This window comes from Mus musculus, chromosome X (assembly GCF_000001635.26).
Source record: "Mus musculus strain C57BL/6J chromosome X, GRCm38.p6 C57BL/6J".
In the NCBI taxonomy this organism is placed as follows: Eukaryota; Metazoa; Chordata; class Mammalia; order Rodentia; family Muridae; genus Mus; species Mus musculus.
The window spans coordinates 85173770-85201665 of record NC_000086.7 but is presented as its reverse complement, the minus strand read 5'-3'; the positions used below and the strand labels follow the sequence as shown (position 1 = coordinate 85201665).

The 27896-nt window shown below is 37.7% G+C and overlaps 1 protein-coding gene across 14 annotated transcripts in view; it reads right to left on the bottom strand.

Annotated features, from left to right (window-relative positions):
• Dmd (dystrophin, muscular dystrophy) overlaps nt 1–27896 on the bottom strand; it is a 2390387-nt gene that overhangs the window by 3385 nt on the left and 2359106 nt on the right. For 8 of the 14 annotated variants that reach the window (XM_006527768.3, XM_017318376.1, XM_017318373.1 and 5 more), the window contains 3 exons: nt 23719–23962; nt 22844–22967; nt 10964–11056 (listed from right to left, as the gene is read on the bottom strand). In XM_006527768.3, coding sequence (XP_006527831.1) covers nt 10964–11056; nt 22844–22967; nt 23719–23962 — 461 coding nt within the window. Of the gene's footprint in view, nt 1–4130; nt 4163–10963; nt 11057–22843; nt 22968–23718; nt 23963–27896 lie in introns of all 14 variants that reach the window. The other 6 variants (XM_017318377.1, XM_017318374.1, NM_007868.6 and 3 more) reach the window with 1 other exon arrangement.

Genomic DNA, 27896 nt, shown 5'->3' with positions numbered 1-27896 from the left:
AGCATAATATCTGTGAGCACACTAGCAAAACTAACATCCAGAGTAAAATAATCTGAGAGGTACTCTACAGCTCTCTTTTTGGTATATGCCCCATATTTTATGAGTCTTCCTTTAATTCTTCAACCTTGGTAAGTCATTCTCTTTTTCAAGTATTGCTCTTGGAAATGAGATACTTTATTAGGCCATTACTTCCTTCCCAAGTATCAGCTTAACAGAGTCTCATAACTGCTAAAATCCCAATAAAATTTAAAGACAAACCAGAACATGTATTCTGTTTTAATATTTATTTCAAGAGATACATATGTTAAACAAAATATGGGAGAATTAGAAGATTCATGAGCAAGCACTGACATAGTAATACTACCAGATCAGGTCAGGATTTATTAAATATTTAATGCCACTGAAGCATTTACATTAAGATGGCTAAGTTTGTAAATCTCTTTGAGTTTTATTACCGCAGAGAGTTTCATTGAGAGCTAATTGTGTTTTAAAAAATTACTTTGGATTTTGGTTGAGTCTTCAAATACTAAAATGTTTAACAGACCATATGTACTATTATTCATAAAGTGGGCCAATGTTCTGGCAGTGAAAACTGAAATCATCTTTGGATATATATATATATATATATATATATATATATATATATATATATATATATATATGCATTCAACATAGGAAGACCAGGTATACTAGTGTATACTAGTGTATGCCTGTAATCCCGGTACTTAGGAAGAGGATGTTAAATTCAAGGCCACGATTGGGTTACAGAGTGAGATCCCATCTTTAAAAAACAACCAACAAATGAAAAATGAAAAAAAAAGTCAGGAAGTCATGGTGGAGTCCTTTGTTGTTCTGTGGATTTCAGAATGCAAACATGCACGTGATTTTTCAGGTTGGAGGGAAGTCCCCTGTATCTCCTTTTCACTGTACAGCAGCTCTGGGCGAGCTGCACAATTACTCACACACACTCCAAAGTGGATGGAGTAAATACAACTTTTAGATTCTTAGCAAGCTTACCAAAGTCAGTAAGAAATATTCTAATAACCTGGCATTTAAGATGATTCTAACCATATCTTGTGACACACACCTGACTCTAGGATACTACCTAGTAGCTAGGAGATATATTTTAAAATATAAACAGAATAGGGAATACCTTAGTTTTTCTCATAAATATGCAGATAATTAAAACTAACCTTTAAAGGATATTGGTTAGGGATTATATACTACAGTTTAGAAGATAGTAAACTAAATAAGGGTACTGATAGTCTATATCCTCAAGGGATACTGCTAGTCTTTAAAATAGAGTTAGGTTATTACCTGGCAGCAACACTTGACTATATTTAAGTATTAGTTCTAGGGAGAATCTGTATATAAAACATTGTCAGCAGAAAGAAAAGTTCATTATTCTTAATATACTATACATACTAGCATAAAATGTTGGGTTGTATTAACCTGCTTAGGTTGTTCTGTGTTAATAAGAGTCTTTATGACAACCCTTATGCTATAAAAAAATAATAACTTTTAGAGATAGCTTGCTATATTTACATTATATGTATAGTATTACATTTTGGTAATATAATAAATACCCATTTCATTAGAATAATGATTCTAATTTTATGGAAGTTTTACTGGATATAGAACCAAGCAAAATAAAGCCAAAATCATTATCTTTGACAAAATATTGACCCAAGGAACTAAACCTCAATCCACTGGAGGGGTAAAACAAGGATGTAGGACATAAATTGATATGTATCATGGTTATATTATCTTTTGTGTGAGGGGGGTACAGTGAGGTCATTAACTTTACTTGACGAAATCTAAAGATAATATTTAAATATCATACTATAAATGCAAGAGGTCTAAAAGTAGCCAGGATTCAAGCACTAGCAATGGACTTCGGGCACAGTGTGACATAAAAATATGTCTGTAGAAAGTATTAATTTAATCTGTTCTTAAGCAAGGATTATTGAACACAGAGGCACCATGCGCTGCACATTAGGACAGTTTTATGTGTTTCCAAGTTGGCACTAACTGCAACACATTTAGTCTCACATGCCACCACTGCCTAAGGGAGCTGGTTTCCACAGTGATTGGAATTGAGACTTTCTGGCAAAGATCCAAGACCTCAATAGCAATCTGGCACTCTTTTTTTTTTTTTAAATACAATTCCCAAATAAATGGTTAGCATTCAATTGGCCAAAGAAAAGCCAGACTACCACAGCGAAATAGGCTTATCTTTTCCTCTCTGTAACTTCATCTCTGAAAATAAAATATTTGGCCTTAACGTGAGTTTAGGGTGTTTTCATAGCTATATAATGTCATTATGGTTGTGACACTGTTGTGACATCTGGGAGCTCATCTCACTGTCCTGAATCTTGGGTAGTAGTCACTGATTCAATTCAATCTGCTAGACTTTAAAAATATTTATTCACGGATAAAACATGTTCAGGGAGTTAACGTTAGGATGCATTTCTTTCCCACAAAACAACGTTAAAACTGAAGGTGGCCACTCACCACTAAAATTAACCAAGAAGTTTCACAGACTAAGTACATGAGTCAGGAGCATTCAATGCATCACTGATTCAAATTTTCTGAACTTCTCCTCCAAGCTCCTATTCCCTCCCTGCAATTCTGTTCCCTCTTTTTGAAAGGACGTCTGTGAGAACCATGAAATTTATTATAACTGCATAGAATTGGCAGAATATCTAGTATGGCTACTTAGTTTGTTTTTTTTTAAGAAAGATTTATACTATTTTCTAATGTTTTAAACTATGTGTACTTATGAGAGATGGTATTATTGGAGGCTTATTGGTTCCCCTGGAGATGGAGTTACAGGTGGATTTGAGCCTCTGGATAACAGTACTGGGAACTGAATATGGGTCCTCTGCTAGAACACTTAATTGCTGAGCCATCTCTCCAGACCCATGACTGCTTATGTTTAAATGTATCAGTGTCCATCTCTGTGCTAAGGATGCAGATCATATGCAAGAATATTCTACTTGTCCAGCTTATCTCTCAGAACAGCACACATGCCATTGGCATCTCTTAGGAGAGCTGGCCTGCCTCTCTCCTCACATGAAAATCTTGTTTAGGGCAATCTTATTCGACTTGGACTGACACTTAACACTTTGCCACCCAGCGGCCACTTGAGTAGGTAAGTCAATGTTCAGATAATAGCGTAAGATGAAGAAGCAGCTTTCACTGTAAGAACTCAAAGTTTATTCAGTGTGAATGCCGTACCCTATTCATTCCAACCGTTTAAAATATATTGAAACAACAAATCAACACCCCAACATTCATTGATTTAACCTAATGGGTTACTATTCTGTTTGGATCCAAATGCCAAATAAAAAGCGAGTCTTCTAAAGGGAACGTTGAGACGATGTAGCCTTTCCAGCACTGAGATTACTAATGTGGCTTTGAAGCCAGGCTTCCTGGATTCTTCCTTTGGCTCTGCCACTCTGGACACTTTGCTTACACACTCTGTGATTCAGTTACCTTAAGTGTGAAAAACAGAGCTCAGAAGAATACCTACCTCGTAGGTTTGTCATGACCATTACATGATAGGGAAATGAATGGCAACTGCCCACAACCGTGCTTGGCATACTGTACATGCTCAAACAAATCTTAGCTAAAATGGAAATGGAGAAGTGTAGGAACCAGGAAAAGAGGGGAAAAACAAAACAAAATAAAAGGTAGTAATCATCTCAGAAGAATCAAACCCCAAGACCCTGGTAGTAAATGCCCAGGTCCTGGAAACGGAAGGAAGCTTTATGACTCATCAGTAATGTTCAAGGTGAAACTTAATTTGAATATTCTGTTTGTCGTGCAGATGGCAACAGATGCCTAACTGCAAGGTTCCAACCTAGGGACTAGAGAGGATTACCATATTTGAGAGCCTCCAGTTCCCCCGACCCCTGCTGCTGTCATCATGGAGATGACAACGGCAATGAACATTTGAGGAATTCTCCTCATGAGCTGCAAGTGGAGCAGGGATGATGACAGAATGTGTAATACACACATGCGCGTGCACGCGCACACACACACACACAGTTCTTACACAAAGGCCAGACACAGAAAGCAGGATGAGACAGACAGAAGCCATGGCTGTGCGCCTGAGTCTCACTAACCTCTCTCATTGGCTTTCCGGGGGCATTTCTTCCTTTAATAATAGAGAGAGGAAGAGGCAGATAGATCAGAAAGGAAAAATAAAACACGCATAAATATACAGTTTTATATACAAATTTGCTTCTTTTTCCAAACAGATGTTGAGGTGACAATGCATTTACTCCCTTAGAGAAAAAAAAAAAAAAAGAAACAGGAAATCCCACAGACACTTCCAGTCAAATAACCTTTACATACACTTAAAGTCAGTGTAAACAGATAACAGGGACCCAAAAGGCATCATTTGTAGTATCCATAAATTTCACACGTTAAACTGGATAAAAATCACACAGAATAGGAATTTGACAAATGGGGCCATTGTTTTCAAGGGCGACTATAATAGAATCTCAAGTTTGCCATTCAGTCGTCTCATAATCTCTTTATTTTTGACTTGACAATGGATGTATTAAATATCAAAAGTTGTTGATTGTGTGTCAAAGCAGAACCCCACAAAAGACATGGGTCTATACTCTAGGGAATAGTTTGCCCTTTCTTCTAGAAGAGGAGCATGTCCTGATAGGGCCAGTTTATGAGTCATCCGAATATGAGCTCTCAACCTTTGTCATGCTGCAACCTTTTATACAGTTCCTCCTGCTGTAGAGACCCCAACCACAAAAGTATTTTGTTATTGCTTCATAACTGTAATTTTGCTTCTGTTATAAATCATAATGTCAATATATGATATGCAGGATATCTGATGTGTAACCTCTGTAAAAGGACCCTTTGACGCGAAAAGGGTTTGCAACCCTCAGGCTGAGAACTGCTGCCTTAGAGGTTAGATTCCAAAGTTTGTTTTTAGACTTCAGAACGTTAGGCAAGGACAGGGTTGTAAGAAAACTATATGATTTACTTTCAACATTTTATTGTGACCAAGGTTATAAATCTTTATTAATTGTATACTGAGCTATATGTCAACTGGTTTTTGCTGAATATGATGCAGTTATCTGTATTTGATCTGTCCCGGGTACTTTGTCAGAAGTCATATTGTATGAAACCCTAATTTCTCTCCAAATCGTCTCTTGACACTTGGTTATCTATAGGCTCAAAAATAGTCTACAAAAGAAAAGGCCCTTTGTCTCGAGCTCCAACATTTTAAAATGCAAGTATCCACTTGAAGTTTCTATTTCATAAATATGTCCTTTAGAATGTTTCCATAGATCTTCAGTTAGGGTGTCCTTCTGGCAATGTGGTATGTTATCAGGAAACGAATCAAGAGAAAAAGGAGGTGTGCTGGGGTAGTCCTAGGTATAAATCAGGAGCTTAGTTGGGTCTGGGGAAGTCTAATTTCCTGAAGCAACAAGAATTTGACGTTATTGACTAGAACTCATGGTTTCAGAGAAAGAATTGGGAAAAATGATTTTGTTCTGGGGGGGGGGGCTTTAGCTTTCTTGGCTCACTAGCGGTTTAAGAAAAAGCTAAGGGTTAGGATTTAAGGCTGATAATCATTTTGGGGTTTCTATTTTACTACTACTCAAACATGATTCAAATGACTGTACTTTTCTGAATGTGCAGGCTTTCTGGTGTACAGATATAAATGCACAAAACAATGCCTCTCCACAGCTTTGCTGAGCTGGAAAGCTGAGCCATATTGCTTGCAGGTGTGCACATATAAGGCGTCTAAATGGACACAAGATAAAAGTGCCAAGCAAGGCGGACCAAACTTTTTCTGCAAAGGACCAGGTGGTAAATACTTTCAGATTTATGAACCACATAGTCACTGCAGCAACTACTCAACTTGGTAACTACTACTCTGCTTTTCAAGAAATCATGAATTCTATACAAATGAATGGATGTGGCTATGTCCCAATAACCTTCATTTCTACAAACAGCAGTGGGCCTGACAGAGCTCAAAATTTGCAGATTGTGGGTCTCCAGTATAAATGGATAATTTACCATACCCTTTGTGGATGTGGCTACTAAACACTGCGGCTTGCTGAGTGGTGGTGGTATATTATGCTTCTGCCTGACTTTTAAAAATTGTATTTTATTTTATGTGCATGGGTATTTTGCCTGTATGTATGTCTCTGTACAATATGCATGTCTGGTGCCTGCAGAGTCCAGAATAGGGCATCAGATACCCCTGAAACTGGCATTACAGAAGATTGTGAGTCACCACATAGGTGCTGGAAATCTAACCCGGATTCTCTGGCAAAGAAGCCAATGTTCTTAACTGCTGAGCTAATTCCCCAGACCCTGCCCACCTTTTTGTTTGTTTGTTTTTTAATGCTGGGGATGGAACTTAGGCCCTTGTTCATGCTACACATGTGCTCCAGCAATGACCTGCACCATCTATTTTGTTTAATTGTTTTATTTCTTGCCCATAAAAGAGCTATAGAAGAAGATTTCAATATTACAAAATAGCAGGTTTTAAAAAAAACTGTTTGTAAGATTAGTTATTTTGGAGCATTTGGCAGAATGTATGTGAGCTTATTTGGGTAGGAGTGGTATAAAAAGTAAAGAGTATACCACAGACTGTTAGTGATAATATTCTGTGGAATAGGTCAATAAGCATGAAATTTCAGAGGTAGAAGAAATCCTCAAATAGTATTTTCTTGATTGTCTTATGCACTAAGATTGTCTTATATGATATCATTTATTAACCTGTACAAGGGAGCACTTCATTTTACAAAGTCCAATACCATGTCACTAAGAAAGCACTTCTTTCATTAATGTGCATATTTGTACATAGATATCTACATTTGAAGGCCACTAAATGATCAGAGACACATGATAACAGTGCTTAAGGTGTTTCATCTTAAATGATGTGTATTTCTTGCTCCATTCACATAGTGTTTCTATGCAATAATGGTAAGTGTTTTAGAGTAGGGGATATCTACTATGCTATAAGTCAATGTTTTCATATACTTAAAGAGGGGCAGATCATAGATAGATAAACAGATCAGACAGAAACTGGCTAAGGTACACAGGACACTCGATTACGAACAACGAACTATACTAAAGACTAACAATGAAAGATAAAATCCCAGACTTAAATGAGCACACATGCAAACCTTGGATGTGCTGCAGTCTATATTAACTAATATTCAGAATAGAGATGGCCATGGCTTAGCACTAAGCAGAGAAGCATGCTGTATTTATTAATCTCAATAACGGCTGAGCAAAAACATTTAGATACTATTAGAGGCCTAATTTAACCTGCTGAATGGCTATGAAAAAGGAACCTAACTTCTGTGTGCTTCTAAGCACTCTGGAAATGAAAGGTAAAATTTAGATACCGTCTGGTCCAGGTTTAGGGGTGGCACAGATGTTGTAAATTCAAGGAATACAGTAACACACTTTATCTGTTTATTTTCTAAATTTATGGCTGTTTTAATTTCTTTCTACAATAAAGCTTTTCCTCTGTTGGAAATTAACTAGTCTGGTAAAACAAACCACAAGGTGGTATTTAATAACACATTTCCACTAAATGTCAGACCTCTGGCTCTGACATCTGTTTTGAGTTACTGAAACAGCTGTCTGAAATAGCTGTATCAACCAGGAACTTCATTTGTTTCTGGTAATACAATGAAAGGAACATGGACAGATGAGTCAGAGGAAGACTACCATGTCCTCTAAGACAGTTTTGGTAGAAACTTGCATGGTAAAAAAAAAAAAGATTAATTTATTTTTAAAAGATACATACATGAGCAGGGAAAACTGACACAAGATAGATAAGAAAGAGAACTTTGTAACACTGGATTATGAAATCAATTTACCAGATTGTAACCAACATTTTATCCCTGAACAAATTCGACAGAAACAGCAGATATCACATGTAGTATAGAAAGCACTGCTTCAGAAAAATTTTGTTTCTTATATTTGTATGTACATGTGATTATAAACATGTGTTTTGTAAAACAGCTGTGAGTAAATACCTCTATGTGTATAAGCACATACACAATATACACTATTTAGGTACCCCAGTTTGTGATAAAACATGCACAATAAATAGTTAAACCAGGCTGATGGTCACTGTTCTGAATATCAAAGACTGTTGGATGACCTATAAAGGTCTTCAATTTGGAAGACGTTTAATCTCAAGGTTTAAGGTCCTCTGGAACTTCTCCTTAATATCAACCTAATATATGTACCAAATGGTAATGTCTCTGCCTCATTCAGTTCATGCTATTTACACAGACAAAGGAAACACAAGCACAAGTGTACACACACACACACACACACACACACACACATACACAGAGCTTTTCAAATTAGGTTTTTAGTTACAAATAAACTATTCTAAACCAATTGGGTCCTATAGTAATGTCCAAGTTAGAGGGAAGCAGACAAAAAATACCAAGGCTCTTGTAGCATCATAGAAAACCCAGCTAAAGGGCTGGCTGGGGACACAGTTCAATGGACACAGTGCTTGCTGAATGAAGCTGAGTTTGGTTTCCCAGCTCCCATGTAAAAGCTAGGGAAATCTATAACCCCAGTGATGGGGAGGCAGGGTAGACCCAGGTGGCTTGCTTGCCCCTAGCTGAAATGACAAGCCTGGGTCTCAAGAAATAAGATGTAAAGAGATCGAGGAAGACATCTGATGCCAGCCGCTGGCCTTCAGGCATAGGCGCATACATATTCATACACTACACACACACATATGCACACACATCTAGTCAAATACTCTGAGACTAGCTATTTACTGTTTTACATTGTAGTGGTTGTTTTTTGTTGTTGTTGTTGTTGTTTTTGTTTTTTTTGGGTTTTGTTTTTGTTTTTGTTTTTGTTTTTCATTTCTGGAATGAGTTAATTTTCTCAAGCCACCAGACTATGATTAAGTAAAAAAATTTAGCCAATGGAACAAATATCTGATAAGGCCACTTCTATATCAGCACACTCAAATCCGCCTTTAGCAGATCATTGTCTTCATTAAGTTCTAATTTAATAAAATTATCCACAGGGCCTGAACAGAGGTTCCCAAGGTCCCAAACAAGCAAAACAAAACTAAAACTAGTAAAATGACACATTAGTCCAATGAACTTCAAATACTACAGTAGGGAAGCTATACTCCTAATGTGTTGGGAAGTTCCTTCTATACTTAGTCTACAAGCAAGGACTCTATAAGTGAAGTACAGCTAGCCAGTGCAAAGGATTTTATTTTCAAGCTTATCAGAGTGGAGCTGGGCAGGAGCTGTGTGGCTGTTCCTTCTATGGCTACATTCCTGTTAGACATGGAAGAGATATTCAGCTAGTAACCTTTAACATTTAACCTCTTACAGATCAGGGAAAGGGGCCAGCAGTTCATGAAGCTGGGAGGAAACACGTCAATGATCATTAAGAAAAAGAGAAGGGGAGATAAAATGTATGGTAGAGGCCAAAACCCTGACACCTCTAACTACCATGCAACCTTGAAGAAGAAACTTCGACACAAGTCTAATTCAGAAATTCACTCACGGAAAATATATCTCCACATTATTTCCCCATGTTGGGAACCACATGGCTTCAAAAGCCAAGAACTAGTTCTTCCTTTGCATTTCTAATACTTTCTTTGCTACACAGTGGACCCTAGTAGAACCTGGAAGGACAAAGTGATAATAGCAAAAGGGAAAGCATTTTATTTTCTATCAAGCTCGTCTATGGTCTTCTCGTTCTAAATAATGACATCTAAGAAGAGGAGATACCTAATAGAGTTAGGATAAGGATGGGGCAAGGAGTTAGTGCAAGACAGGTAAAGAGTTTTATCTGGTAAAAATCAATCAGTGGTGTTCAGCATTGAAAAGATAGTTGGTACAGACCTTTAAAATTAGCTTCCCTGATGGTTCCTTAGCAACATTCTATGAGAACATTACTGCTTTTCTGTGTACCTTCACTCACACATCAAATAGCTAGAAATGGCCATTGTTAACTGACAGTGAACAAAATGATAGGGAAATCACACTACTCAAACTTACCCTCCTCATTGCCCTTATGGAGATGAGCACAAACCTCAGGTTTTCCATTACCCTTCCTTCCTAGGGATTGCCCATTAGGGGAACAAATCACTGGTCATAGAACTTTCTGTTTTCTTCATTTTGCTTCTTTATGCTTTCCTTCGATCAGCTTACATGTGACCTTATTATTATTATTTTTTATGTTGATGGTGGACGGGGGAAGGTTCAGAGACTGTAGTAGATAATGAACCATATCAGGAGCCATAAAATATCTCTTTGGATGAAGCAAGATGTCTGTGGCTCATACAGGCCTGCAGGAAAATTCTGTGTGCCAAAGTCCTGCTTTTGTATGGGGTGCAGTAATGCACAAGGTCAACGTGATAGAGAAAAAGAATGTCTTTTGATTGCAAGGAAGTGAAAAGCTGATAACCTTACCTATGGAGATCTAATTATCCTGGTATTTAAATGAGGGCGTATGATACAATTTTCAAACACAAAGGCGTCAGACTACAAGCCAGAATTCCCACCACTACCTCTTGTTAGGCATCTTCTGGGCCTCACTCTGGCATACTGTAGCTTTCCATCCCTGACCCAGGGAACACATAGCACTAATTTTCTCATCTGTGAAAGTCACATAATAACTGCTCTTAAAGAAAAGGTACCACATAATTAGCTCCTCAACCAACCTGTGAACCAAGTAAAACACTTTAGAAGTACAAAGGGAATTCTTACTTCTAGAAACAATTTGATCACACAGGTATGCGCACTGAAAATACACTAAGCAAGAAATCAATACTAAAAATAAAATCTAACCATGAACACAAATTGGCATTCTGTCAGGACATGTTGGCTTCCAATAAACATTAACACATCGGTTAGAATGGAGGGGAGTGGGGAGGCCTGAGTCCCCTGTAGATACAGGTCCTTACCTCTTGAACTAGGGAAGGAGTTGTTGAGTTGCTCCATCACTTCTTCTAACCCTGTGCTTGTGTCCTGGGGAGGACTCAGAAGATCTTCCTCACCTTAGTGAAAGAAAAACCAGCAAGAGCCATCACATTTCTGCCAAATGCAGACATAGGAAAGGGCCACAGTAACATTTTACAAACTATTGTATGTTCGTTTTGCTTGCTCATGAACACCTTAGCAAAAACCTTCTCAAGCAACTCCTCAAGCTTCATAATTAGGGACTACTTCCTTTATGCGTGGAAATCCGCATGGTAATTGACCTGTGTTGTTATTCTTGGGGAAAGAAAACTCGTGTTCATACTTAGGAGTTAACATCAAATCAATAAAACATCTCTTTCTTGAAGTCCATTAATAAGCGTGAGGCTTTTCTTTGAGGTGAAACAACTCTTATCACACACTTGCAGTGTGCTTCCTCAGCACAAAAGTAAAACAAGAACATGGCAGACTGAATTTACTCCATAAAGGTAATAAGAAACCAGAAAACTGGGGTTTTTCAGTCTTTCATATTGGACAGTGACAACAACAAAACTAAAGTAGCATTAAAGTCAAATGTAATAAAAAGCAATAAACATTGTACATGAACTAATAAATACTAACATCAGTATTGCAAGGACCATAGACAGAATGCTGAGGAACTGGCTCTTTATTACTTGGAATTCCATGATCATTTTTGAATTGGGAATTTGTGGATAGTGTGAGCATCAGTATCTCTCCTTGCCCAACAGTTTGAGTAGGGGAAATTGTATCAGGGGCAAACCAAAGGAACTTGAATTCTGAAGGTTCTTTGAAAGTTGTTTTTCACGCTAATCAATCTCCTAATCATGAAAATCACTTCTGTCTAAGCTCTGTTTGTTAAGTGCATTGTTACCTCGAAAGAAAGACCTTGTTCAAGCAAGTCAGAAATAATGAACAGGATTAAGGACAAGCTCATGTTCACATGTGACTGGGAACTGACTAGGGAGGTAGTGACTAAATGATTTACATATTCTTTTCATTTCCGTTGGTCTATGCCATGCTTGGATTTTCAGCTAAGATTCTAATCCTGCGTTTATTCCTGCATTTTCAAGCTTGTTTTTAAAGCACAAGCAGAAAGATTCTTTGCTAAGACAAATCATATTCTAGGTGGATGTGAGTCTGCATGTCGTTCCTAAAATGGAGGGTTAAGAAGCTGAGGTGGATAAAAAGCCTGATTCACTGAGTCTCCTGCCAGAGCAAATCCCACTGAAAGCCTAAGCACAGGAAAACACCATGAAAAATGGAGTTCACAAAGAAGCAAGAGACTAGATTCTACTTCCTTCCTCTCTTCTCTCAACATGCATGCACACATATGTGACCACGTAGACACATACATGCACACATGTTTTAAGTTTCTATCTTCAGTACAGAAAAAAGTGGCATTTAGTTTATTTATTCTTAATAAATTTAAGTTAAACAACTACTATCTTGGAATGGATGATCTATTACCAGAAGAGACACAACCCTCACCAATTGCAGAGCCAATTCCATCTTTTTGTTCCATCACAGATGCAAATTTTTGTTGAACTGGGAAACATGAGGCATTTTAATGGCAGCAAGACCATGTTCCTGACAGTATGTCTTACAGATTAAATCAGAACCAGCAGAAACACTCAGCATCGTGTCGATATATCTGACAGTTTAATTACATCATACCTGAGTTCTTGGAATCTCATTGTAAGACCCAGGTACAGTTCAAAGATGTGACTGGCAATACTGTTCTTGAATGACTTCAAGGATTAAACTGTAAAGTATAAGCTAATGATGTCAGCTAAGTTCATCTTAGTTCATCTTTGCAGGTAAGCTAGCTCCTGTCTCAAAAAAGAGTATCTAAGTTCAAATGCAGAATGGGCTTATTTTAATAGAAAGCTTTTGTGAAAGTGATAATTCTACCCATTCAAACATTTTTGGGGGTATTGGAGTTTGAATGCAGGAAGCTATGCATCTACCCAGATATTGATCTAATAACCATTCTAATATTTTTAAAGCACCGAACATATCCTAAATTGTATATAAACAAGTCTAATCTGTATGCTCAGTTTTTTCAATAGTCTCCAGGTTTCTCAGGATGGCTTACCTTACCTCTTTGTAAGAATGCAAATCAGGTTTGTCACATATAGGCAGGTAAAAAGAGCAAATAGGCTAACTGAAAAGCATTTTAGCACTTAATAGATTCTATATCTGATTATACTGAAGAGTGAACCAGTTAAATGAAACCTGGATACAAAGTAACACCACTCACAGAGAAAAGGAAGAGAAAGAGGGGAAAGGAGATAAAAGAGAAGGGTGAAGCTGAATATGATCAAAATCCTTTATTATATCAATGCAATAATAAAACTCATCACAATTAATATATGCTCATAAATATTTTAAGAATAAAGCAGTAGTAATGTATTGCTAGATTGTTGGATACTGGGACAGGTTTATTTTTGTAATGCCTTTACAAGAAAGACACACTTATGGGGCTCGAGAGATGGCTCAGCAGTGCTTCTTGTTCTTTTATAGGACCTGAGTTCGGTTTTAGACAGCCATGTTAGTAGCTCCCAACTGCCTGTAACTATAGCTTCAGGAGATCCAATGCCCTCTTTGAGGCCCTCATCAATATTGTAGGTGTGCAAAGGAGTGATGGGCACTAAGACAAGGGTGAGATGCACCTGAGCCAAAGTACTAAGAACTTGAAAATATGGCTCACATAGGTATATCAGGAAAGGGAGCAACAGACAAAGGAAGAGCAACTACAAAGCTCCTGGAAGACCAGTGTGTTTGGTTTGCTCAAAGGACAGCAAGAAGTTTAGCAGTATCCACAGAGTGATCAAAGGCTGAGAGGGGAGCTCTTCTGTGGTCCAAGAATGCTGACTTGGCCGTGTGCCTGGTTATGGTGAATGGAATGTTAATGGATGTGACATATGCAGAAGCTTAGATTGCTTGTGAGTTGTTGCATTAGCCTATTATGCTTATGTGCCAGAAGAAAACCATGGTTCAGGTGGCCTGCTGACCTATGGAGGAGGGGAGACAACGTGAGCACTGGTGAAATCAGCTGACAGCTAGGGCTGAGGTTCTGCTGAGCTCCTGCACAACTGTAGCAAACTAACATATACAAATAAGAAATGCCCAATTTGAAGATTTTGTGGTTATTTGCAATGACTGTCACTGGTTCTCAACACATAAGAATAGGATCTAAGGATACAGAAATGCTAATTACCACATGCTCACATTACTGCATGTTATATATGTGAACTGAATTATAATATGGGATCCCATAAATGATAGTACATACATGTTTGAAGTAAAGGTTAAAAAAAAACCCAAAAACCCTATATACATTATTTTAATTTGCCAGCCCAGTAAGATAGAAAAATTTACAGTTTGCCTAATAATACATATATAACTATAATATTAAAGGCAACTCAGAATGTTCTAATTATAATAGCCACAGTCAGGACAAGCTTGCCAACTCATATTTTTCTTCATTTATCTCATCTTCTCATGAGCATGCCTAAACATTCTTTTTTGAGGTATTAACCATATTCTCTGGCTTTATTTGAAGCTAAGGTTTACAAATGACTTTATCTAGGCAAATCATTTTCTTTTCCAACATGGAACAGTGCCTTAGCAAATTATTTATTCTTACAAAAGGGAAACACGTGAACACATATGATCACCATGACATGACTAGTTACTGAATACATCTGCAGCACTGACCCACTAATGAGAGGGATTCTATGACATGAAATCTTTCTTCTATCTTCTTCTGATCAAAAAATTAGGGTATAGTTTACTTAACCTGTAACTTGTATTGTTCTACATTCTTAAAAAAAATATGCCCACTATTTGGGGGAATGATTTTAACCATTTTTACCTTCATGTTATTACAATGCCTTGTCTTTCTTCATGTCATTACATTATATCTTGTCTTTCTTGATCATTTCTTGTTTTTCAATAGAAAAAGCACTAGGAATTATCTAATACTGTATATTTAGGTCCAACTATGTTTTCATAGCCTAACTGAAAACAGCTTTCAGTTTCATATGTTATGTATATGCTGTTGATTATCAGTTGGTCAGCTTTAAATTATGATAAAAGATACTCAAATTAAAATATCTCAAAGATGCAGATGTCTCCATTGTCTACAGAAAAATGTCTTGTGCTTGGGGCTGGAGAAATGGATCGGCAGTTAAAAGCAATGACTGCTCTTCCCGAGGACCCAGGTCAGGTTCCTAGCACACAAATGGTGGCTCACAAATAACTCCAGTTCCCAGAAACTCACATTCTGTTTTTTATTGGCCTCTGAAGATAGCAGACATGCACATAGTTGTGGTTTACATAAAAAATGGGCCCCATAGGCCCAAAAGGAGTGGTTCCATTAAGAGGTGTAGCCTTGTTGGAGGAAATGTGTCACTGGGGTAGCTTTGAGCTTTCAGAAGGTTAAGTCATGCCCAGTGGCTCTCTCTCTTTCTGCTACCTATGGACCCAAATATAGAATTCCCAGCTACCTTTCCAGTACCATGTCTGCCTGCAGGCTGCTGTACTTCCAACCATGATAATAATGGTCTAAACCTCTGAGCCTGTACGCTAGTCCCAGTGAAATATTTTTTATAAGAGTTGCCGTGGTTATGATGCTTCATAATAAGTCCTAACTAAGAGAATGGTGCACAAATATACATGCAGGTAACACACACATATAAAATAAAACAAACAAACAAACAAACAAACAAACAAACATGTTTTTGTGCTGGATTTCCAAGACAATAAAGTCACCAAACACTTTACTGCTGGTTTATTGCCCTGAGAGTGATCAATTGAGAGAGAAAAACATCAAGAAATTGGAACTGTCTTTAAGGAGTTTAAGTTCTATGGTATTCTATGAAGAGAAAAGAAATGCAAATAATTGTTTGCAGAGGGGAGACCAGGAAGAGGGACAACATTTGAAATGTAAATAAATAATCAATTAAAAAGAACTGCAAATAATTATCTGTAATATAGAATATAATTACATGATATAATGCAAGTCAAAACCATATAGTGTACGATGAAATTAAAAGGAAGTTCCATTGTGTGCCAAAAGGATAATCTATTTCAGGTTAGGAAAAACATTGTTTCCATGTTAAGGAATTCAGAATTGATTTGGTGGGCAAATCAAGCCTTAGACCAGGAATAGAATGATAGAGTCTGCATAGCTGTAAAGTAACCAGAAACACCTGGGAGATGGCTTTGAAAGCAAGGGAGGTCAAAGAAAGAGAAAACCAATCAAGACAGTATGCATATGTGTTCTGAGTTGGGGCAGAAGCAGCTGACATGTAGAGTTCAACATTATTTTTCCTTACAAGAATCAAAAGTCTTCTCTTTATGACTGATGGAAGAATACAGTGATGGGAAGGAGCGAAAAGGAAAAAAGTGGGAAACTGTCAAAGACATTAAAAAAAAAAAAAAAACACTGATGGATGAAGTCTAGGCCAGAACTCTAGACATAGAACAATCAACATAGTAGAAGCCAAAAATTAGAAGGAGATCCCAAGAAGAATGAGGAAAATGGAGAGTGACCCTTAAAGTAAGCTTGGATATATCTCATTGAAGGGTATGGTACATCATTTACATGGTAACTCTACATAAACTATTTAGCAGAAACAGACTCAGAAGGAAGCAAGCAGGCAAATACCAATTAAGGACCATTCCACAAACTCCTGGTTTTGAACAAGATGCCTAGAAAGTATTTTGAGACTTAAGGGGACTACAGAGACTACAGTGATATGGAAAGCATAATCTTTCATTGGACCCCAAATAGTGATAATAGTAATGAGAGTAATCATAACAATAAGCTATAGAGAATGTTATTGACAGAATTAAAGATATCATAGTTGAAGGTAAAGAGTAAGCAGCAACAGTTACTGGGTTTATTTTGTGGTGCTACACATTGAATTCAGGGCCTTGCACATAGCAGATGAGATCTCTACCAGTGATTTACACTCCTAGGACCAACATTTATTTCTTGAGTAATTTTATGTTGGTTATGTAAGAAAATATCTTTCATCTTGAAAGAAGACATGTTTTCAGTTCTTTTGGGTAAAATGTTATTTTATATGAAACAGACCCTAAATAGGTCACTGAAATAAAATAAGCCAACAAACAATTACATAAATGTAAGTATGATGGATATGCACATGAAATATGGAATAAGTGATGCAGAGTATGTAAAGATGTCATTTTAGAGACATACAAAAAAATAGATGTCCATATAAACGAAACATTAGTCTAAGGATACATAAGTAAATGGATGTATAGCATGGCAAAATATTGAGTAAATTACAATTTTGTTATAAATCCTGGAGTGAATCACATATAAATTACTAATAATAACCAATAAGATCTATTTTTATTAGATATTTTCTTCATAAAATCTACTTTTAATGTTTGGGAAATGTTTGATATTTTAAATGAAGCAGAAAGCACTTTCAGAAGAGTGGGTAAGCAGCGATTGGCTCTGAAGAATCACTAGGAATGCATTTGCATGAGGATACAGAGGTCTAGAATGTCAATAAGACTAGTTTTGTCCATTTATATTGGTCTCTTCCAATACAATGTACATTCCATTAGCATAATCTCCCAATAACAACTGTATAGAATACAAGCAATGTAAAAAGCCTTTTCAGTAAGACGTACTATAATGGGCTCTCTGAATCTGTCGAGGTGGGGGTGGTTACAGGATCACAATGACTGCTAAAGTCCAAAAAGTGCTTTCAGAGAAACAATATGCACTTTCCCATATACTTTAAATCATTTTTACATTACTTTTAATTCCTAATACAATGTAAATGCCATGTAGCCAGTTGTTATATTATTATTAAATTCAGAAAATAATGATCCAGAATGGTCTATATGCTTCATTACAAATGGACACCTCCAAAAATTTCTAAATTTGGTTGGTTAAGTCTATGATATGGAACTTGCACATGAGGATGGCCAACTGTAGTTGAATTCTTAGACAAATAACTTGGTATGACTTCTGTCATACTTCACTTGAAAGAAAAGCATCGGAACTGTGTATTTAAAGAATACCATCTTCATCTCAAATATAACTCAGCCAATCTCATCCTTACCACATCTCAAAAGTTCAAAATATAAGAATACATATAACAGTTATTTAAACATCTGGGACCATTGTTTTAAAAGCTCCCCTTTATTAAATAAAGTTGGTTTACACAGTTCAAGAAAAAGCACCTTTGAATTTAGTCTGTTCTTTCAGAAAACAAATCTTCCAACATATCCTATCAATTTTAAATGGGCAAGTTATCTCTTATCCTAACTTAGGCGTTAGCATATAGCACTTCTATCCCTGTATTCAGTTCTGCCAGAACATTCTTGGTTCTACAAATCATCACTACCACAGTCTGCTATGTTCTTCAATTTGAGTGCTATAACAGGTATGCTGTCTCTTAGGTGTTGACAACCTAAATAATTATTACTTCTAAGCATCCAGAGTTCTGAGGCTCACAGCTAAAATACATGATTTAATCTGTCATGCATTACTTCAAAAGGAAGGAAAAACCTTGAAGTAGGAAATAACAGAGATACTAAAGCTCATTTGTTTTCAGAATTCATTGACTTCTCAAAGGTGTGCAGTATGTTTTCGTGCTCTATGATGTCATTTTCACTTCCAACAGTCCATTAGCTGTATTCAGATCTTATGTACAAAACAATTCTGATGGAGATTGCCCTAAATCTCTGACATGTAGTAAAGAAAACCACCAAAAACATATCTTCTTCTATTTGAGAACAAATGAACCCTGGCTTTCCTATAAGGTTTGCCTTCTTGGGACCTGGAGGTGCCCTCTACTCTGGTGGAGATTTTTGAACATCACTGGATTTGGTTCAACTATTCTCTCTTTCCTCCTGTATCCTTATCTTCTTAGAACCCTCATCTACCTTCTTCGGCATCTGTGAATCTCCATTATCACTTCAATGATCTCAGTATCCTGCTGATTGAATTGCTCAATCCTGGCTCTACTCCAGCAGGAACTGTACATACTCTAACCTTTTCCGAGATCTCCACGTGCACCACGCTTCCAAGTTGAGTGAGAACCTACACTGTCAATGCTTAAATAAAGGAAGAATTTGAAATCCTTCCTAATACCCCATTTGTTCAACTTTCTTGATCACAATCTCACTCCTCTGACTTCTATCTATCCATTCTCATTTTCTCTCCACCCCTTCATTTTTGAGATGTTGTCTCACTATAGCCCTGTCTGGCCTAGAATTCACTACATGAACCCAGCTGGCCTAGAACTTGCAACGATCACCCTGCCTCTGCTTTCTAACTGTTGGGCTTGCAAATGTGAGCCCCCACACCCATGTTTACCTTAATCTCTTGATCTTCCACAGTAACACATTTCTACCTTCAACCCTATTTCTGCCCTTGTAGTCTGAGTTCCACATTTTGTCTCTCTTTAATCTAGGCAATGAATCATCTCAAGTATGCATTCCTACACCAGGCTTTGAGTGAGAACAATGTAGTCTGTGTGTGAGTTAATACTGATTTGAGGGGCTGTTAGAAGCTGTGGTGTCACTCTTTTGCTCAGTCATATCCCAAATAGATCCTCTCCCCTCCGGCTCCAGCGTATCTGGGACTGCCATCATGTTATTACATTAAGATCTTCTACAAAATAGTGGGAATGCCAAGGAAAATTCGGTTAGGACCCAAGGAAAAAAGAGATACAGTCATAGGGTTGACTCATGCTTACTCACTCATAAAAGAGGAGAAATGAAGGAAACAGATCAAATACTGGTGGCATTCATTAAACATGATTGTCTAACAGCACAGGACAAAGAGTAAACATTACCTGACAAGTGTTCTTATAACCACTCATGACACTGAATAGCTTCTGCTTTGTACTCTTATTTTATCATGTATGCAACATCAACTATAGCTTTCTTAGGAACCAGCTTTGTGCAGACTTCTGAAGAAGAATAAATGACACAAGACCATGCTAACCACTTACCATTTCCTCTCTAAATTCAGCTAACTCTATCTTTAGCCCCCATTTCTCCTTGGGAGTTGTGAGGTTTAACTGTCAACTTGGCAGAAACTAGAATCATCTAGGAGACAAATATGTGGACATGTCTGTGAGAAAGCTTTAGACTTGGTTAACTGAACTGGGAAGACCCACCCTAAATGTAGGTGATATCTTTCCACTGGCTGATCTGACTATAAAAAGTAAACGAAAGAGAGAGAGCAAATGTGAGCTAGACGCCAGCTTTCACCTCTTCCTATTTCCTAACTGGGGATGTAACATGAGCAGCTTTTCTGGAGCTTCTGCAGTCATGCCTTCCCAACTGGGATTGACAGTACCCTCAAACTAAGTAAACAGAAACCCTTTCAGCCTCAAGCTGCTTTCCTCGGGTATTTGTCTCAACAATGGGAAAACCAATACACGATGTTCTACAAGTTTTTCCTTTCCCTAATTTTCACTTCTTTTCACTAATCAACTTCCCTTCTCTTAAGCTGCTTTCTCTGAAATGGTCTATCACTCATAGTGATCTCATTGTCTGTAAATAACTTTCTTCTCCAGCATGCAGTTAGATTCCATCCTTTTGAGCGTTATCTTCTTCGAAGCTGTATCTACTTCTCACTCCTTTACCACACCATTACTCAAATAGAGGTGGTCCTGTTTAGTATTATTGTTAACATGATACAGATTAGGGTCACCTAAGGAGGGAATCTCAATTCAGTGATTTCCCAGATAGACTGACTGCTGAGGATGTCTGTGGAGGACCATTTTAATTGTTAATTGATGTAGGAGGGCCCAGTCTACTGTGGACAGCATCATTCCATGGGCAAAGGATCCTGGCCTTTACAAGAAAGCTAGCTAAGTGTGGGTCTATGTATCAAACAGCATTCCTTAACAGTTTCTGCTTCGAGTTCCTATTGAATTTCTTGCCCTGACCTCTCAATGACAGACTGTAAGCTATAAACTGAAAGAAATACTTCTTCCCCATACACTGATTTAGGTCAGTTTTTGTAATAGCAACAAAGAAAAACAGAACCAAAAGTCTTCCCTAAAGTATTGTATCCAGGTACCTTTGTTACATATTTCTTATGTTCTTTGGCAGTCAATTCCACGGATGTATAATTTCACTCAAGAAGTCTGCCATTTTCTTAAATGCAAATACAAAAGTGTACACTACTGGGAAGCTAGAAAGATGGCTCAGTGGTTAACAGTGTTTGCTCCTCTTGCAGAGGACCAGATTTCAGTTTTCAGCAACTGTGTCTGTCAAGTGGCTCATGACCATCTGTAATTGCAGCTCCAGGTGATCAATACCCTCTCCTGGCCTTTGAAGTCACCCATACACCCCACCCCACCCCCACCCCCACTCCACACACTTGCGCACCCGCACGCATGTGTGTGTGTGTGTGTGTGTGTGTGTGTGTGTGTGTGTGTGTGTGTATTAGTTCTGTGGTAAAATACTTGTATAATACATTGAAGGCCCTATGCATAGTTTAGGGGGAAATACTTTGCTCTTTTGCTCTGTAGTGACAACAAGCATCTCTTCATTTCTTCCCCTTTACACTCACTTTGCACTCAGTCCCTAGGTCCTAGAAAGTCTATTTATGTGCACTAGTTTTATAGACGGCTCCTCCCATTTTTCTAAAATGTAGACCCCTACCCCCCAGAATTCGTATATCTTGGCCTGAACAAATATCCTCTAACTGCTCTATACATCTAGAAAAGGTTTTCTTTGGGCAGATGCAGGCTTCAGAATACATCTTTTAATAAATATCTTTTCAGATATTCTCACCTGTGAGAATATCTTAGATTGAGGGTACAGTCAATCCCAGTTGGGAAGGCATGACTTCAGAAGCTCCAGAAAAGCTGCCCATGTTACATCCCCAGTTAGGAAATAGGAAGAGATGAAAGCTGGCGTCTAACTCACATTTGCTCTCTCTCTTTCTTTTATTTTTTTATAGTCAGATCAGCCAGTGGAAAGATATCACCTACATTTAGGGTGGGTCTTCCCAGTTCGGTTAACCAAGTCTAAAGCTTTCTCACAGACATGCCCACATATTTGTCTCCTAGATGATTCTAGTTTCAAAAGTTCCCTAGAATGAAATAAGCATGCCTATACTGTGACCCTACCTCTCCTCTTTCTATTTAATTAATCACACTAGTTCCTCTTTCTTGCTGTTGACCCAAGCTTCTTAACTTTACACCTTCATTTACACTATTCCTACTTCAGGGTCTGCGGTGGTTTGTATATGCTCGGGCCCAGGCAGTGGTACTTTTAGAAAGTATGGCCTTGTTGGAGTAGATGTGTCACTGTGGGTGTGAGCTTTATGACCCTCATCCTAGCTGCCTGCAAGTCAGTTTCTGCTAGCAGCCTTCAGATGAAGATGTAGAACTCTCAGCTCCTCCTGCACCATGGTTACCTGGATGCAGCCAGGATCCTGCCTTGATGATAATGGACTGAACTTCTGAACCTGTAAGCCAGCTCCAATTAAATGTTGTCCTTATAAGAGTTGCCTTGGTCATGGTGTCTGTTCACAGCAATAAAACCCTAAGTAAGACAGGGTCTATTGGTCTCTTCTCCAAATTTTGGAATTGTTCATAAATATCACTTGGCCATCAGGGCCTTGCCTCATCAGGAACTATGTAGTACCACTCTGCCCTGTCCTGAGCAATTGGAAAGTTGTCTCATTAAGGGCTAGGATCAGCTCAACCTCTAAGGTGTATGTGACATGGGTGTTAAAATTTTACTTCATGATTTGTACTAGTAGCAGAAATTTTAACTTTTACAGACACTAAGAATAACTAACTCTAGAAGGAGCTACTACTTACCCATAGATTCTGAAGTTTGACTGCCAACCACTCGGAGCAGCATAGGCTGACTGCTATCTGACCTCTGCAGAGAGGTGGAAGGAGAGGACACCGTGGTGCCATTCACCTTAGCTTCAGCCTGGGGCTAAAGGATGTGACAGAAGAAAAGTATTATTTTTCATAATAAACTCACAAACACTATAGGAATACTACAGACTCAGGAAATAGGATTATTATAGACACCCAGGACTTAGTCATTATCATCATTCCTACTTAGAAAACTCTCAGATATTGGAGGATGTGTGATATTTTATTGTTGATATAATCCATGGATATATCTTTGCAGCTGAACTGTCTTCTCTTATAAAAATGCAGAAAATAGAGATATGGTCAAACAAGATTTAAGTCACCAAATTAAAAGGCTAAAAGTTTGAGAAGACCAAGTGAGAACAGAGACCATATAAAACCTCTGAAGAAGTATACGTACCACAATAGAAAGAGCATTATTTTAATATTTAAATTCTCAGAAAACCTAGAGCATGTTTGGCTGTGGTCTATTTTAATGCTATATCTTCCTAGGTTCCCAATGGATATGTAAATCTTTAAATTATATGCTAGTGATTTGGAGAAGAAAAAAGCCTAAAGGTATACCATAGAGCAACGACTGATATTTCCTTAAAAGATTCGTTTCCAATTGGTAAAACAAATGAACAGCAAAAGAAATAAAAAAAAAAAACCATAATCACATTGGGAGAGGAAAGGATGTCAAACAAATATTGAAATGTACTTTAAAGTTGAACTACAAGCACCTGAGTCCCGTCTTTCAGTTTTGTTTAAAGGAGGGAAGTGAAAGTTTGTAAGGAGCTAATATTAGAGAGGTGGGGTGGGGGGCTTACCTGCTCCAGGAGCTGTCTCAGTCTATGTAACTGAGACTCCAGCTGTTTATTGTGGTCTTCCAGGATTTGCATCCTGGCTTCCAGGCGTCCTTTGTGTTGGCGCAGTAGCTTAGCCTCAGCAATGAGCTCAGCATCCCTGGGACTCTGAGGAGAGGTGGGCATCATCTCAGGAGGAGATGGCAGTGGAGACAGGCCTTTATGCTCATGCTGCTGCTTCAGGCGATCATATTCTGCTTGCAGATTCCTATAGGTATCAGAAGTTCAGAAAGAAAAGGAAGAAATATTTAGCATCATCACTAGGTTCCATGTAACTGGCATACAGATGAATCTGAACACCACAAAACGACAGTGAACAAAAGAGAGGCACTAATGAATGGTTTATATGAGGATGATCTTACCGATGTTAAAGGAACAAAATAAAATTGGAAGCTTTCGACTGGTGTGTGAGGAGAGATGTTTCTCAGTTTTTTATGTCATACTAAAAGTCTCATGGGTGCTATGTTCAGATAAGTAAGCAGCAGAAGATTTAATCATTTTGTAAATATTTCTTTATAATGTGAGATTAAAATTTTATGCCTTGATTAAGACTTTTTCTTTTTAAAAAACCAAAGTGTTATCAGAAATGTACGAGAATACACACATACTCACAGACACACACACACTCTTCACACACACACAGACAGACACACACACTCCTCACACACACACACACACACACACACACACACACACACACACATATAGAGAGAGGGCGGGGAGAATGACTACGTGTACCCATCACCCAGCTTTAATAAGTTTAACACCTGCCATAATCTCTCCAAAACCATCTGGTTTCAGGGAATTTATTTTTGCTTGTATGTTATGCTGGGATAGAATCCAGGGACCTGTACATTCCAATTATGTTTTAAGAAACAAAATCCAGCAGCCAAACCTGAAGCTACCCCAATGTACCTTATCAAACACATACTATTCTCTCCTAAGCATCATTGATAAGGAGAACGCCATACTGAATTCTATTTCCATCAATACCATGCATGTAGTCATATATTACCTTGAAATTATGATGCTATTACTGTCTATTCTTAGGGAAAATAGTCACTTTGCATGATTCAATCTAGTATCATTATTTTGCATGTTCTTAAATATTACATTTAAGAACTTTATGCTGAAGAATATACATACCGTTATGAGTTGCTTTGGCCTTCAACATCATTTCTGCAGCTGTATCCATGTCGGTACAAAATTATTTGTCACTTTATTGCTATAAGGTTTTATCTTGTTGCTTGAATATGTCCAAGTTTTCAGTTTCCCACTATTACAAACCATGTTGTAATAAACTTCCTTAACAGCAGTCTCGTTGGAAACCAATTTAAAGAATTCTATAAAAGTACATCTTGATGTAGGAGTTGGGGGTCCTTGTAACAGTTTCACATACTGCACCAAAGTGGTCTCACAAATGGTTTTTACCAGTGTATTCTCTTAGCAATTGTGAATGGAGCCTTTCTTTTGCCACACACTCTTATAAAGAAAACCTTGGTATTACCAGACCTTCACATCTTGGACCATCTGATGGCTACATTTTAATCTTTACATTGCTGATCGCTAGTGAGTTGAACTTCTGTCATAACAGGCTGTTGAAGGTTAGTGTGAAATGTCTCCCATATGAATATGTTTTAAACACTTGGTCCCCATCTGAGAAAGTTATAGAACCTTTAAGAGGTAAAGCCTGGCTGTAGGTATTAGCCTTTCAGTAGGAGAGGATGTGCCCAATCCTGTAGAAACTAGATGCCCCAAGGAAGTGGGAGGCTGGGAGTGGTATCCTCTCAGAGGTGAAGGGGAGGAGGAATGGGGGGAAGAACTCTGGGAGGAGGCAATGTTTGGGTTATAAATAAATAAAATAATTAATTTTACAAAAAGATTGGCAGGCCTTGAGACTTTGTAGGCAGGGCCAGACATCCTGGTGAATTGTTTCATCCTTATTAACATAATAGAGATGCCTAGCCTTTGTAAGTTAATATGTATAGGACATATTAGTTTCTGAAATTATATTAATTCATTTTTATATCTGCTTATTTTATTTCTGTGTGAGAGTATTTTTCCTGAATATATTCTATATGTATGAATATATATGCATATATTCTCTCTATATAATATATACATATATAAATGTTTTATATATAGAATATACAATAGGATATAATATACAATAGGAATAGAATATATAGATTGCTAATGAAAACACACCTACATAACTCATTGAATATGGAGAAATCAAACTTTAAACTGGTACCTGACTAGAACCTTCACCATTATTGACTAGTTTCCATGGTACTGAAAGGTACGCTGCACGCTACCAAAGGAGAAAGGTAGACACCAACCCGGCTACACACTCTTTGATGTACAATGGTGACTTGATGCAATAGTGGTACAAAAAAGTTGTGAGAGTCGCCAACCACAGTTGATTAGGATTAAGGAGCACTCCATAAGATGGAGCCCATTCCTGATATTGCTTAGGTGGTCAAGAACCTGAGATTAGGTAGACCACGCACCTAGGAGAAAACCAAATACTACTGTTCTTCTGAAAGAATATAGTAATACAATGGATCAATGATATTCTTCTATATCCAAAGATCAGTGTCTTGCTCAGCCATCATCAGAGATGCTTCCTGCTGCAGTAAGAACATAGGAACAAATAGAGAGACCCACAACTGGACAATGACCAGCAAGTGATAAATTTTGGAACACTCAGTCCTTATAGGGATATCTCTATCAAATCCTTCCCCCTGATGGTTCAGGGAGCTTTTTCGAGCAGGCAGAAAGATTGTATGAGCTAGTGGGGATGGAAGACACCAAGGGAACAAGGCCTTCTAAACATATACACTCCCAGAGGGCGTGACAGCATGCACAGAACCTGCACAGGGCTAAGCCAGATGGGGTCCTAGCACTAAGTAGGGAAATGGACACAAACCCCAATGTCCAATTGACAACAGCCCACAAAGAAAACATTAGTTTCCTCCAATGGAGTCTCTCTGGATAGCTGGGTATACAGACCACACTTATGGGCAGGTTCAATGACCAGCCATAGACGGCTAATACAAAATGAACTCAGTGGTGTTTTTGGAAGGTTTTTGTCTCATGATGCTTTCTTTGGGTAGGTTTTTTTTTTCACAAATCTTTTGTTTATATATTATGATTTCTGATTTTGTGCTTTTTATGGGATCTCTCTCTCTCTCTGTTTGTGTATATATGCAAATGTATGTTTTGTGTGCTTTTCCTTTGGCTCTTTTTTTCCTGAATGTTTGCATGTTTTGCCCTTCTATTCAGGTATGTGTGTGTGTGCATATGTGTGCATGCGTATACATGTGTGTATGCATATGTGTATTTAGTTGCCTGTTTGTGTTCTAATGAGAAAGAGACAGAGAGAAAGAGTGTGAGTTGGGGATCTAGAACTGGGGGAGGAGAAACTTGGATCAGAATATATTATATAGAAAAAATATTTTCAATGAAAGTTAAATTATATATATATATATATATATATATATATATATATATGTGTGTGTGTGTGTGTGTGTGTGTGTGTGTGTGTGTGTGTGTGTACATATATGTAAATTGTGTCCAGGGAGATGGCTTAACAGGTAAAGTTTGCAGCCTAACTTGACTTGAACTCAATCAGTGGAACTCAAATAGTGGAGAGAAGCAACTTGTATGATTTGTCTTCTGACCTCTGTATGTGTGCAACATGATGCAGCACACATAGAAAATAAACAGTAGGTCCTTTAAAAATGAAATTTTTACCTTTTTCATTTGGGTCTTGAATTTTTCCAAAATGTGTTTTTGTATATAGTGTGAACCTATGATCTGATTTTACTTTCCACTCACAGATAAAAACATTGATAGCAACTCTACTCACTGTGTTTGATTTTTGTCCTTGCCTCTGCAAAACATCAAGTGTTCAACAGACAGTTGTACTTCTGTGCTTTCTACTCCATTTCATTGCTTTGTATAGCTTTAAATTAATTGCTGTCTGGGAGGACCTCACATTTCCACTCTATTCTTCCTCAATGTAGGTTATTGTAATCTCTTTGATCTTCTGTATGATTTTAGTATCAAATTTTCATATTTTAAGAAAATCCCTGATCATATTTTGAGTTTGAATTTTATTGAATTTAGATATTAAA